Genomic DNA, 13684 nt, shown 5'->3' with positions numbered 1-13684 from the left:
TATATATATATATATATATATATATATATATATATATATATATATATATATATATATATATATATATATATATATATATATATATATATATGTATATGTGTGTGTGTGTGTGTGTGTGTATTATATATATATATATATATATATATATATATATATATATATATATATATATATATATATATATATATATAAAAAATGTAATGTAATGTAATATATTACACATGCAAATAAACTGACAGGACATTAATAATTGCTCATTATTGATCCAAACCTTTGAATTGTAAACAAGGAGAAAGAAATTTGAAAGCATACATTAATATAGTTAATTTCTGCTATTAAACCAAAGAGGTTGTCTGTCGGGATCATTTATAAGGTCTGCCAAGGTATAATTGATGTTTACAGTAAAGTGTTGTCACTAGGGGTGTAACAAAATGCTGGTATGCTGGGAAAATATCATTTGACATAATTGTATGTTGCTGTAATGCCGTCATTACGAACAACACAAGGGTTGGTGCATCACTTATTATAGTCCTGAAAACAGATAAATTAACAACAACAAAAAAAATGCATTAGTGAATTGTTTTTGACCTCAGTCAGCCGTGATATGATTTTCACCACTTGCTGGCACAAAATTATGCTTTGGCAGCCTTATGCTCTTCAGCTGGATAGATAAGAAAATTAATAGCTCCAAATACCAAGATATTTGAGCACAAAACCTTCTGTCCTCAGTCAAAAAAATATGGCTTAGGAAAAGTCTAATCCTGAAATGGCCTGGGAGCAAAAGCTCAGACGTCAATCCCATTGAAAACCTATGGAATGATCTAAAAAGAGCTGCACACACACACACACACACACACACACACACACACACACACACACACACACACACACACACACACACACACACACACACACACACACACACACAAGATCCTGGGATAAAATTCCAAAGTCTAGATGTGTGAAGCTAAAAAAGAATTTTTTTTTTGTGTATTTAAAATGTTCCCAATAGTTAAATATTTCAGTTTGTTGGACGATCACATTAAAGACTGAACAATTCTGAGATTTTTGTTGTTATTATTTCCGGCTTTTATATTTTTAAAAGAAAATTCATAAGCGTGTCGACTTTTTTTTATATCCGCCGTACCTGCACTGTAAATTCAGACCTGGAATCCACTGTACGTTTACCTTAAAAGCGAGGCAGACTTTCCAGGCGATCAGTTTCTCTCTGGCGTTGAGGATGACAGGATAGCGCACCTCTTTTCCCTCGCTGTCTCGTTCCACTTTCCCGTCTAAGGCGGGGGATTTGCGGGCCTCGGCGTGAGCGTAGTCTGGACCCACTGTGTACACCTGAGGCGATATGTTTACACAAACGTGTACACAAACATGAATAAACAGGGGGACACATGCCGGGGAAGTCGTTCTTGCGTTTCTGTTTATGAACAGATGGAAAATTTGTGAGCAACCAGTCCTTCATGAGAGCATATTACACGGCTGCATCACCAGGGCACCGGTCCAAGTGCTGCTAATCTTGTCGCAGCACCAGACACGCTGTGGAAACTTAATAATGCTTCAGAGCTGAAGGCTAACCTCAGCTCAAGGCAGCGTACCGAATGACCTTAAACGCATTACATTTATTACCTTAACGTCAGTCCCATCTGTAGGCATAAACTCTTCGTATATATAAGAGCCGGTTTTCCGGACACTGCTCTCAGGGGAGTAGACACTACTTCTGCTGCCAATCTATTTAAAAAAAAAAAAAAAAAAAAAAAAAAGAGCAAGGGCATATAAGGACATCGCATCCCATCTGGATTATTGCTGTTGTATTCGAGTGTTTGCCTCTAACCTTACGGAAGAGCCTCTGGCTGCCCCCTCCTGCAGACGTGGGGTAGTAGATATAGACATTATGGTCCTCAGCACTCACTGGCTTCTCCACAAAAGGCTTCTGGAAAATTTCCCCATTTACCTCCACATGGTCCTCGCCCTCAACCAGGTTACATTCTGTCGTCATGCACATAAACACATAATAAACACACAATAATAAGCAAGACATTCCCAACGCAGCGTTTTCCCAAAATTCCATGACGTAATAAATTCCTCCCGAATTACGCCTGGGGGACTTCATATCTCGCTGCATCGTGAGCTCTCGTGTTAATCCTGCACCATCCAACACAGAGAGCACACCTAATCTTCTTACACCTAAGATTAGAGGAATCTAATGTTTTCAGGTCAAATTCAGGTAAATTGAAATCTTATAAATCAAACAGCAAAAGATGGAAAAAAAAATTGGTCAAAAAATATTGTACATTTTAATAATTTTAATAACTTAAGTCAATGTTTGTTTTTCAATAGGCGCAAATCAGCATCACAGCTGGTAATATTGGATATTAAATGCATAAAATTTAATGATAAAAGCGTACTGCATGTAAAAAATACATTTATTGCTTAATTAATAAAGAAATAATAAATAAATGTATTAAATAAATCACACTGGGTAAAAAAGTAATGCAATATAGGTAAAATAGCTAGTTTGCCCTTAAGCGGTCTAAACCCTTGCTAGATAAGTGTGATTCCTTCACACACTTTCATTCGCCTTCTCTAAATACACTCTACCTCAATTCACTGCCACGAGATGGATCTCTCACCATGCCTTTAAAATGGGGTTCCCCAAACACCACTCGTGGACCATCTGGTACCCGGTAAAAAAACAAAAACAAAAAAAACAAAACAAAAACGGCCCCAGACCAGACTGACACAAGTGATCCCGCCCTTCCCCATTAATACGAGACCCACATAACTTCTGCATGTGCACTGTGAAATCTGCCTGTTCATCCATCAAGGCTTTTTTACGTCTCCACATTCTCAACAGTTCCTCTGCATGGCTCGGTACAAACTAAATTTATTAGGACAGACGTTCTAGAGCCTGTTTTGGCAATGTAATGCGATTCTCCTGATAATGACGTGCGCTCTGTACTCAAGGTCTTCTGCTTCGTTACGTGAATCTGTCGTTCACTGGATGGTTTTTTATTATTGCACCATTCTGAGCAAACTGCATGAAAGTCCCAGGAGCTCGGCAGTTATAGAGAAGCTTAAACCAGCCTGACTGGTATCAGTAATCCTGCCACGGGCAACATCACGTTTTATCCAGATTCTGTGGTCAGAGTGAATTTTAGCCCGAAGCTGCTGGCTTCATTTCTGCATGATTGTATTCACTGTTCATACCAAAGTGCTGCAACATGACTAGATAATTGCATGGACGAGTGAGAGCACTCACTTTTCTCATTATACTAAACAGAAAATTGAACAGAAGATTGCTTAAATGAAACAACTATTGAACACAAGCTTCTGCAACTGTGGGGTTTTTTTAAAGCAGTGGTCAGACGGCATCAGCTGTTTTTCAGACTACAATTCTGCGTGTCGAATCGGAGGCAGAGCTCATGTTCAAGAAACAGAGGTACGATTGGCTATTCATCTTGGTGAACCAGCACACGAGAAAAAAACCCAGAACTGATGAAAAACAATGAGTAAAGAGGGAACACACAGACACTCATTCTTGTGCTCGTCTTTGAAAGTTAGCAGACATGATTGAAAAAAGCTACACAAATCAGTTAGTATTGATCACGGCAGGTGTAAACGCATTCACCAAATCCACCACGAGATGGAAAACAAGTCCAAGAAGTGTTTACTCAACATCATCTCCACCGAGAGCTGGTCTTTGGGCTGAGTACAGCTTTGGAAGAAGAAAAAAAGATCCACCACCACTCTCTCACTAATGTCCATTATTTAAATAAACGATGCTGAAACACGCCCCGAGACGTCGCTATGGAAACACACCAGACATTTGAACTTTTCGATTTACACGAAAGACGACAATGATGATGATGATGATGATTTATAAGATGCACTTTTGGGATGTGAGATTTTCTCTTAACATCATGCTGAAAACAAGACTACCTTCAACAATCCAAAAAAAAAAAAAAAGGTTGCTGTAAAACTAAGAAATGGACATGTAGGTGGAGGGAAATGAAAACAGCAGCTGGTTGTTTTTGTGCCTGAAGTCTCATGAGTACAAACTCATCACAGACTAGAAAAGAAAAAAACAGAGAAAGAGATCGACAAAGCATGACAGATGTCACCAGGGCACCAGTGCTGTTACCAGGGACACAGAATGGGTTCGCTGACCTTTATATCTGGGACCTAACCCATGCCAGCATGGGAGAAATCGTATCTAAAGAACCTTATCTAGACTGAGATGTAGTTTAAAAAGCAACTCTAGGGATGATTTGTTTTCCATCATTTTGCAGGTTTTAAAATCATCACCAGGGACTGAGAGATACAGCTGTTGACTGTTGTAGGGAAAGTGGTGGCTCAGTGTTTAAGCCTATGGGTTACTAATCAGAGGGTTGCAGGTTCAATCCCCAATATGGCCAAACTGCCACTTAACCATCTGTGCTCCAGCAGTGCTATAACATGGCTTCATAACATCACAGAGATATATGAAGAAAACATTTTATGTAGATGTATTAAGCACCTTTACAATCACATCAAACTCTATTATGTTCACAAAAATCTCTTTATAGAAACCTTCTGGTCTGGCTGGGTCTCTGTTCAGGACGGCATAGCGTGGAAGCTGGATACCCTCTGCCTTCAAGATCCGATACACTTCTCTCCTGTTCACCACACGACAGAGAATATGATAGAAGATATGAAGAAATATGAAGAATTTTTTATTCCAAAAATACACTTTATAACAATGAGAGACAGATTTGTATTTATTTGAAAAAAATAAATAAATAAATAAAAAATCAAAATAAAATCAAAGAATCCTGACAGTTATGGAAATAATATATAATACATATGTCTAGAAAACACGTCGATTGCTTTGTTTTCCGTAATTGACACGGCAGCTGAGATCCTCTAGCGGTCCTCCGCCTCGGCTCAACAGATAAACAGAGCCGTCGTAATTACGTTACGCACGACTGCAAAGACAGATGTTCTTAGCGTTTGACAAAAACCGAACGGTTTCTCGAAGAGCCAGGTTCAGCCTGTCATAGGGGTTTTAGCAAAGCTCATGTGCAATGAGGCTTACCTGTCCTGAATGCAGTACTGCAGATCCAGATCATTGATCACAAACGGGTTCCTGAGCTTCTCATAAGCTACAGCTTTGTCTAGTGGAAATCCTTTAAGAAGGAAAGAGATAAGTCAGAAAATTAACTGTTGACATGCCATGCATTTGTAAACAATTACTCAGAAAAAGCATGAAAACTGTATTAGCACAAGGATGGAATAATATGACTTATTGGTTCCTACACTGATCAAAAACACGAAAGTCAACAAGATTTCAACATTAGTTATCACATGTTGCTTTATACAATGTACAAAGTAACATGTGATAACTAATGTTGAAATCTTGATGTCTCCAAAACGTCCTACCTGAGCGCTCTCTCTTATAAACTCATTTCTAAATATACTAATTGTGTGTTTATTCGAACAACACTGGACCGTGGTGTACAAACTGTTGGAGACCTCCGATATGAAGCGCAGTGTACTCACATGACACTGAAAACCAATCAGAATGCACCAAGTACCAAGTCACCAATCTTTGAGGAAAAAGTGCTGGAAACAGTAAATTAATAGCTCGGGTAAATGTTGACTCCCACAGACATGCGGGTGATGTTTGTATTTCATTGCCATTCACCAACTCAGACAAACATAGAAAAAAATGCCGCTACGGAGACTAAAAAACATTTGCTAGTTCCAGCTAAACCTCTGAATAAAGAACTAGCTGCTCTTCGTAGCCGTTTCTCAGGAGCGCACATCAAAAACTCGTCTCTACAACATTCCACAGGTACGTCATGGCACCACACCGTGAATGTAAGCAGTGTGTGAAAGAACTGTGCATGTGTGTGAGTGCAACACAAACATGACCTCACTCACCTTTGGAGTGGAATGAGATAAGACAGTCGCACAGAGGCCAGTTCTCCACAGGCTCGTTGAGGATGACCTCCTCCTCTAACGTGACCACTGTGATGTATTTGAAGAGGCAAAGGCGCTCCAGGATCTCCTTCATCGGCTTCGATTTGGACTTTTTGGCCATGGCACAGATTCCCACCACGATCTGTCTCTCTGGAGGCTGGCGGGCGAATGGAACACGGGCATTTTAGTTCTCGAATCCTTCCTGCGTTTTAAACTCGGCAGCTGGCAAAACACCCGAGAGGTCAGGCGCTGCCGTCTGCTCTACAGGCGACATTATGCAAAATAAATTCCTGGCATGCCGGCTTGGATTTTGACAAATGCCTTCTTCGATGCATAAATCAAGACTGAAACGACAAAACTAGAGGTCGACCGAATCTTGAAAATGTGCTAAATGTAATATAAATATAGGAAATATATATATAAAAAAAATTTGAGGAAATTAAAGAGACATGTAAACAAAAAGTAACAAACAAATAAAGTTACACCAAAATTTATAACAAAAGCCAATTTAAATAAACAGCATGTGGTGTCAGTGATTCACCTCTAGAGGCCACTCTTGTACTGTATAACACAACCCGGAAAAACTATCGGTATGGATTTTTGCTGATAGCTCCAATAATCAACTATCGGTGCAGATTAATTGGCAAATCTGACGAGTGAAAATAACCACAAAAAGGAGGAGTTCTCTTAAAGCCAATTCCATTTCAAGTTGGAAATTCTGAAAGAGTTTGAAATTAGAATGTAAATATGAAAGTATTCCATTAACTAGGTGTCACACTACATGGAACAGGATCATGAATAAGACTAAAGACGCTTTATTAGAGGTGGACAAATCAGTAGCCTGGTTGCTCAGGGCAATATTAAATGTCTGAATTAATCAGGTTTTAATCAGACATGAGAGCTAAAAATAGCTGGATTTCTCTATGGAGGAAAAAAAAATAAATCTCCAACACGTCTTTTTTCCTGTCAGAATAAACTGCTCAACATGGGCTTGTGAGATTGTGTAATATTTTTCCTCAGCAGCAGAATGACAGATGTCTCGTCCAATGAGAGGCAAGTATTTTATTCACAAAATATACTTTCCTTTTCTGGTTTGTCTGTGGTTTTTTTTTTATATTTGTTCATTTGTTTTGCGCTTCGCCACTGCAAATTATCCTCGAACAAGGTACGCACTGCTTTTTTCCCCATTCCAGATAAAATCATATGACTGGAAAATCCAATTTTCCACTTAGGAATTACATACCGAGTCGTACTCTTCCTCATCCGCATCCTCGTCCTCCTCCTCGACGTTCTCGTAGAGGCAGTCGTAGCCCAGCACTCGGCCCGGGTCCAGCAGCTCTTCTCCTTCTCCATCATCCGCACCGACGAAGAAGCGAGGGTGATCCGCATCCTCGTTCTCCGACATATCTCCGAACCACGGTGCCAAACCAACCCCCTGTGCTGTACCCTGCCCTTCGACCCAACAGGGCAGGACGAGACTGGAGCAACTCCCAGCGCCAGTTCATAAGCAGTTAAGGTTAAAAGGGCTGCGCAGCCGATCCTCTCCCTCGTCCCTGTTCTTCACAGGCAGCCATCAAGATCTTCTTCACCTTGGTGATAAAAGAAAATGGAGCGGAATGAAAATCTGAAATTTTCTGCCCTTTAGGGCAATTGAGAAGAAAATTTAATGTATCAAGAATGACAGTTCCCAGAATCTATTTTAGAAAAGGGCTACGGAGAAATATTCCTCCATTAGGCACAAAGAAAAAAACAGAACCCAACCGGAAAAGTCTTAAAGAATCCAGAAGCAGGAAAATTAATACCTGAGGAGTTCAATCTTAATTACAATCATCAAGGTCTAGAGCAGCTTCGTGGTTATCCCAATGCATCTGCAGTGAAAGATTTATTCCAAAAAAGCAAACCATAGGCACCATCACCGAAGAGATAAACTCCTCGAGACGGCCTGAGGAAGAGAGCTTGAGAAGATCTATACCCACCAGGAAACTCATCCCCATCTGGGTGATACCGGATCGCGTGATTATGAGGCTTAACTCTTTTACAGCTCTCTAACAGGACTGGAGTCGGTGCTAAGTGTGTTAAAAAGTCTCCAGTACAAGCACTGAGGCACTTCAGACTACAGTGTATCATATTGCAGCTCCAGGATTCATGGAAAGCACTTCGGTACTTAATCTGCGCTCATGCTTTAGACCAAATCCTGAGATTTAACCCAGCTGAGTAAAGAAGCCGAATCCTCAGACCTACCGCTGAAATCCAAACTCAAAGCACTAATGATTATCAAAATGCTGGCACAGATTCTCTGCGATTGATGACACTGACCATCTGTGCCTGGCACCTATCAGTCCCACAACATGCCAAGAAGACGAAAAGGGAATGGATGAAGAGAAAAAGACGAAGCGTTTGCCATGCGGTCAACATACATCATCAAAACATGCCTGAAATATCAGCGCAGTCTGCTCTCAGGGTTGAGTCCTGAGCACATTTGAATTCCATTTGTTAAATGACATCATCAGCAACCCACAGAATCCTGACCTGATCTCAGTCAATCCTCTCTCCCTCTCTCTCTCTCTCTCTCTAAGACAGTCCCCGTCAGCAGTTAAGGCCAAGAGGGGTTAATCCACAACCCCACCAAGCTGCCAATCTGATGGGCCCTTGAGCAAGGCCCTTAACAATATCTTCCAAGCCCAGATTCCAGACATGTGAAAACCTTTCGTGAATTTTGCTTTAATCTTTCTGATCTAAATGGGGAAGTGAGGCTGTGCATCGGAGATATGAATTTAACTGTGTGTGTTAACAACACACACACACACACACACACACACACACACACAAAGCACTAAAATCACAATCGAAGACAGTGCAAAGTGAACGAGTGTGTGTGTTTAGAGCAACACACACACTAATCACTATCATCACATGTCATGGCTATATTAAGTATGCACTAGTGGATACAGCATGGTGTACCTGTGTGTGTTAAAAGCAATATAACAGGCATATAATCATGCTCTATTATGCATGCACAAGTGAATACAGTGTAATGTAAACTCGTGTGTGTGTGTGTGTGTGTGTGTGTGTGTGTGTAATGTACTGACTTCCTGCAGCCCAACCTGCCACTGCTCTCTGCTTGCATGCTCTCACTGAGTAATAAACACCATCCAGCTCCTTTGACTTACCTTCTGATGTTTTCTAAGCAGGCTTCAGGGTTTTATTTGTATATATTCTTATATATTTCTTGCCACTTTTTCGGAATTACGACTTCCCAGCAGTGACGCTAGCTGGGTGAAACCCTGCAGCAGGCTAGCACGAGGAGCTGAAGATAAATGTGTAATAGAGCTAGCGTCAGTTAGCCAGCTTTCACGCATAACTTCGCTATAAACTGCTTAATATAATAAATAGTGATCATCATCATCATTTAAAAAATAATCGTAAATCTGCGGTTTCCGGATGTGTGATCAGTTTCACCTGCGCGCGACTACAGCTCAGGCACACGCGACTTTTCAAAGCGCCGCATCATCAAAGCGAGACGGTGAGGGGAGGGGGGGAACGACGACCAGTGACGTCATGTCGCGGAGGCGTGGCTTCGGAAGAGAAGACGGAAACAATATTGAGACGATAACAGCAGTAAATCTGTACTGATATACAAACTACACATTGGCTACGCTAAAATATATCCAAGTTTTATTTCTAGAAGAATGTCCCTCTAGAACTTTATACTAAAATGGTTGCTGAAATGTGAGGGGTGCACTTACTTTTGTGTGATATATAGATATGTACAGATATGGTATAGATACTATTCATATTCATAAGTCAGTGTGCCAAAAGATCAACATCTGGAGCTGTGCAACTTGTGTTATTCTGACAACGTGTTCCCACGTCTGCTATTCTGATCACCCAGAATATGTTTTATATTTTCGATCCCACCTTTTGCTTTCATGACAGCTTGGCCCACTCTTGGTTTTCCCTCATCAAATTCACGAAGTATTCACCTGGGATTGTTGTACTAAGTGCAAACCAGATGCGATGGCATCATCTCAAACTATAACATAAAAACATGGACGCACACAATTGTGTAGAATATCATTTGACAACTCTACTGTGCACAAAGCACTCCCTATAAAGGCACATGTTAATCTGGTAACAGAAACGTAAGCGTCCTGACCAAAGCCCTGACCTTAACCCCAGTAAACACCTTTTTTGGGATGAACTGGAATGCCAGAGATCAGTGGGGTTGAGGTCAGAAGCTCTGTGCAGGACACAGGAGTTTTTCCACTTCCAACTTTGGCAAACTGTGTCTTCGTGGATCGAGCACACTCCAAAATCCAGTGCAGGTACATTTTGCTTGTCACATGTAGGTTAACCATGTATGTGAAATTCTAACTTGGCATATCCCAGCAATGTTGGGAAGCTGGGGTCAGAGCACAGGATCAGCCATGATACCCCTGGAGTACAGAGAGTTAAGGGCCTTGCTTAAGGGCCCAAGAGGGGTAGTAGCTCAATGGAGGTTATGATGATGTTTCATTCTAAAATGCTTGTAACCCTAAAACTGTAATATGAATCTCTCTCTCTGTATATATATACTGTATATATGAAACTGTAGGAATGTACTATTTTATAGAAAAAAAAATTTATAGGTTTGAATTTGAGGGTCATAACACATCTCAAAAAAGTTGGGACAGGGCCATAATTCCCACTATGTAGCATCACCTCTTCTTTTATCATCAGTACGTATACGTCTGGGAACTGAGGAGACGCGTTTCTGGAGGTTTTGGAGAGGAATGTTGATACATGTCTGATCCAGGATTCTAGCTGATCAACAGTCCTGGGTCTTCTTTTTCTTGTTTTTCATTTCATAATACAAGCAATGTTTTCAACTGGTGAAAGGTCTGGACTGCAGGCAGACCAGTTCAGCATCCAGACTCTTCTTCTACAAAGCTATGCTGTTATAATAGATGCAGTATTTAGTTAAGCATTGTTTTGCTCAAATATGCAAGATTTTTAATGAAAAAGATGCCATCTGGATGAAAACGTATGTTGCTCAAAAACTTGTGTATATCATTTTAAATTGATGGTGATTTTACCTTCTATAGGAACTAATGCACTTCCACATCATCAGAAATGTAGGCTGAGCACTGAAAACAAGCCAGATGCTCCCTCTCCTCTTTAGCCTGGAGGACGCAGAGTCACTGGTTCCCAAAACTTATTTTAAATTGGTATTTATCTGACCACAAAACAGTTTTCTACTTTGCTACAATACATTTAGAGAAGTCATGTTCACATTCAGTGTGGTTTCTTCTTTGCATGATAGAGATTTCACCTGAATTTGTAGTTGAATCAGCGAACTGTGTTTACAGACAATTATTAATGTTAATGAGCTCATACAGAGATTTCTATTACAGAATCATGCCTGTTTTAAATGCAGTGCCCCAATATTGATTTTCGCTCTTGTCCCATGGGAACAGATTTTTCCAGATTTTCGCAATCTTTTGATTAAATACACTATTTGTACACAACAATCCTACTGAACAGTTGCTTATCAACTTCATTAGTTACATCTTCCTCTAATTGTATAATTTCAATACGTTACTTTTTCCAAACTTTTGTTGCCCCGTCCCAACTTAATTTAAAAAGCGTTGTAGCCACTGAGTAATTTGTTTCCTTCAAATTTCAACATTTGATCTATTCTCTGTTTTATTGTAAATAAAATGTTTTATGAGATGTACAAATCATTGTATTCGGTTTTTATTAACATTTTACACAGTGTCCCAGAGATTACACCATCATATTACAATAAAAATTAATTATATTTTTATACCGTATATATTTATATGTCGGAAGTCGTTCAATAACTTTGCATTTATTAGAAAAGTTTTGAAACTTGCAGTCATGATCTGTTTTCTAGCTTTTAAGGGTGAAACGTTGATCCGTTGTTCCTAAACATGACCACTAGATGGCGGTGTGTGGCTGGAGGAACTTCACCTGATCAGAATCCAGACAACACACTAATAATAGCAACTAATAAATACTCACGAATAATGTCAGACTTTACAATAACACATTTCTGCTGATAAAAACTATTTACTACTTTACATTTTGATATTTCCAGGTTCCAGCTTTTACAGCAAACATTTTTTTATTTGGTACTATGTCCTGAAATATTTCAAAAACCTCATCTTTTATGGTTTTTAATTACACATTATGTATTGTGGGTTGGTGAGAGGGGCAACGGCCCACATTTCTACCCGAAGAACACACGAGCAATGACAATAAAGAGAATATAATTATTTATACGTTAAAAATAACCATTAACATGGAGAAATGTCACGTCTCCAGGCCGAACACTAGAAGCGTTAGTAAAGATGTAATAGATTATGATGAGGGGATCTATCTATCTGTCTGTCTGTCTGTCTTTTTGTCTGCCTGCCTGTCTGTCTGTTCGTCTGTCTGTCTGTCTGTCTTTCTGTCTGTCCAAAAATGACAATAAATAATTGTCCTAATGCAAGATCTAATAATGAAAAAAATAGAATAATGCAAATAAGTCTTAATTTATGACATTTTAGTGTGTGTGTGTGTGTGTGTGTGTGTGTGTATGCGATACATGAAAGAAGAAATACAGTAATTAATCGGAAAATAGTGTCAGAAAAGGTAAACGCTGCTGAATAAAAGCAGGAAGAAGCCTAATATGGCGGTGTGTTTAGTTTTATAACCGTAATACTTTAACTACCATATATTTAAGAAGAAACACTACGTTTTCCATCTCTCTCTCTCTCTCTCTCTCTCTCTCTCTCTATCTATCTTTGAGTCTATGAATAAGTATTAAATTATTCCTGTATATTCTCATTGCATAGTGCCTCTCTAGAATACACTGCTGTATATGTTTCTATCCAGTAGGATTTTAGACGTCACATCATGTGTTTTTGGGGTCAACAGTATCAACCATACGCCTTCAGAAATCCGCCACGTAGCAGGCGTTTTCATGTCCTTTGTTTGGATGGACAGAAAGCGCATTAGTCAGAGCTCGCAAACCGCATCTGTAGCAAACTGCACAAGCTGGAAAATATCCGTGTGGATTTAATTGCTGTGTTTTCTCTCCACTATGGCTGAATTAGGAATTGATTTGGTTTCAGATACACCTACACGAAGATTCACAAGACGAATTTTTTTAAGAAAAGCTGAGAAAAGGTCGCAAAAAATTGAGCTTTTTAATGAACCGTTTATACTTTGACGTTTTCTTTGGTGTAGAATTTGCACGCAATTTGCTTTCGTTTCAAATCCTCAGCAAAACAGCAATAAGGAAAAAAAAACCAACGCACAAAAACAGAAGTAATTTTCTGAGGTGAATATCGATGCTTCTGCTGGAGATGATGTATGCGGGCGGTGCAGTTGTGGCTCCAGTGAAAGGAGACGTGTTGAATTGCGTTCATTGGGTTTCTTGCTTTATTAATGACATTCATTCTCACTGTATGAGATTCATGTTGATGATGGTATTACGAGGTGAATTGATTCAAGCAGGACACCAGTGCATTCAGATGTCAGTTGTAGTGAATCATTCCAGCAGTTTGTGAATTCTCTGATCGAACACACATATTAACTGAAGGAAAATAGTTAAAAAATATATCTTTCTGATCACTAATTCATTTTGCAAACCAAAAAAAAAATTATACTAATAAAACAAATGACAAAGTATTAAAAAAGCAGAAGCGGAAATGAGCGA

General features: G+C 39.4%; 1 protein-coding gene across 10 annotated transcripts in view; it reads right to left on the bottom strand.

Moving 5' to 3' along the window:
- Positions 1 to 9499, bottom strand: part of ppip5k2 (diphosphoinositol pentakisphosphate kinase 2) — a 34008-nt gene extending 24509 nt beyond the window's left edge. For 8 of the 10 annotated variants that reach the window (XM_046860744.1, XM_046860739.1, XM_046860740.1 and 5 more), the window contains exons 1-8: positions 9147 to 9499; positions 7220 to 7565; positions 5938 to 6133; positions 5090 to 5180; positions 4585 to 4670; positions 1847 to 2001; positions 1642 to 1743; positions 1189 to 1350 (exon numbers count right to left, since the gene is read on the bottom strand). In XM_046860744.1, the coding sequence (XP_046716700.1) occupies positions 1189 to 1350; positions 1642 to 1743; positions 1847 to 2001; positions 4585 to 4670; positions 5090 to 5180; positions 5938 to 6133; positions 7220 to 7381 (954 nt within the window). In that variant the 5' untranslated portion in view covers positions 7382 to 7565; positions 9147 to 9499. The remainder of the gene's footprint in view (positions 1 to 1188; positions 1351 to 1641; positions 1744 to 1846; positions 2002 to 4584; positions 4671 to 5089; positions 5181 to 5937; positions 6134 to 7219; positions 7566 to 9146) is intronic. The other 2 variants (XM_046860747.1, XM_046860749.1) reach the window with 1 other exon arrangement.
- Positions 9500 to 13684: the final 4185 nt, after the last annotated feature.

The sequence above is a fragment of the Silurus meridionalis genome, chromosome 11, assembly GCF_014805685.1.
Source record: "Silurus meridionalis isolate SWU-2019-XX chromosome 11, ASM1480568v1, whole genome shotgun sequence".
NCBI classification, from domain to species: domain Eukaryota; kingdom Metazoa; phylum Chordata; class Actinopteri; order Siluriformes; family Siluridae; genus Silurus; species Silurus meridionalis.
The sequence above is the reverse complement of the archived record's forward strand: the minus strand, read 5'-3'. Positions and strand labels throughout refer to the sequence as shown.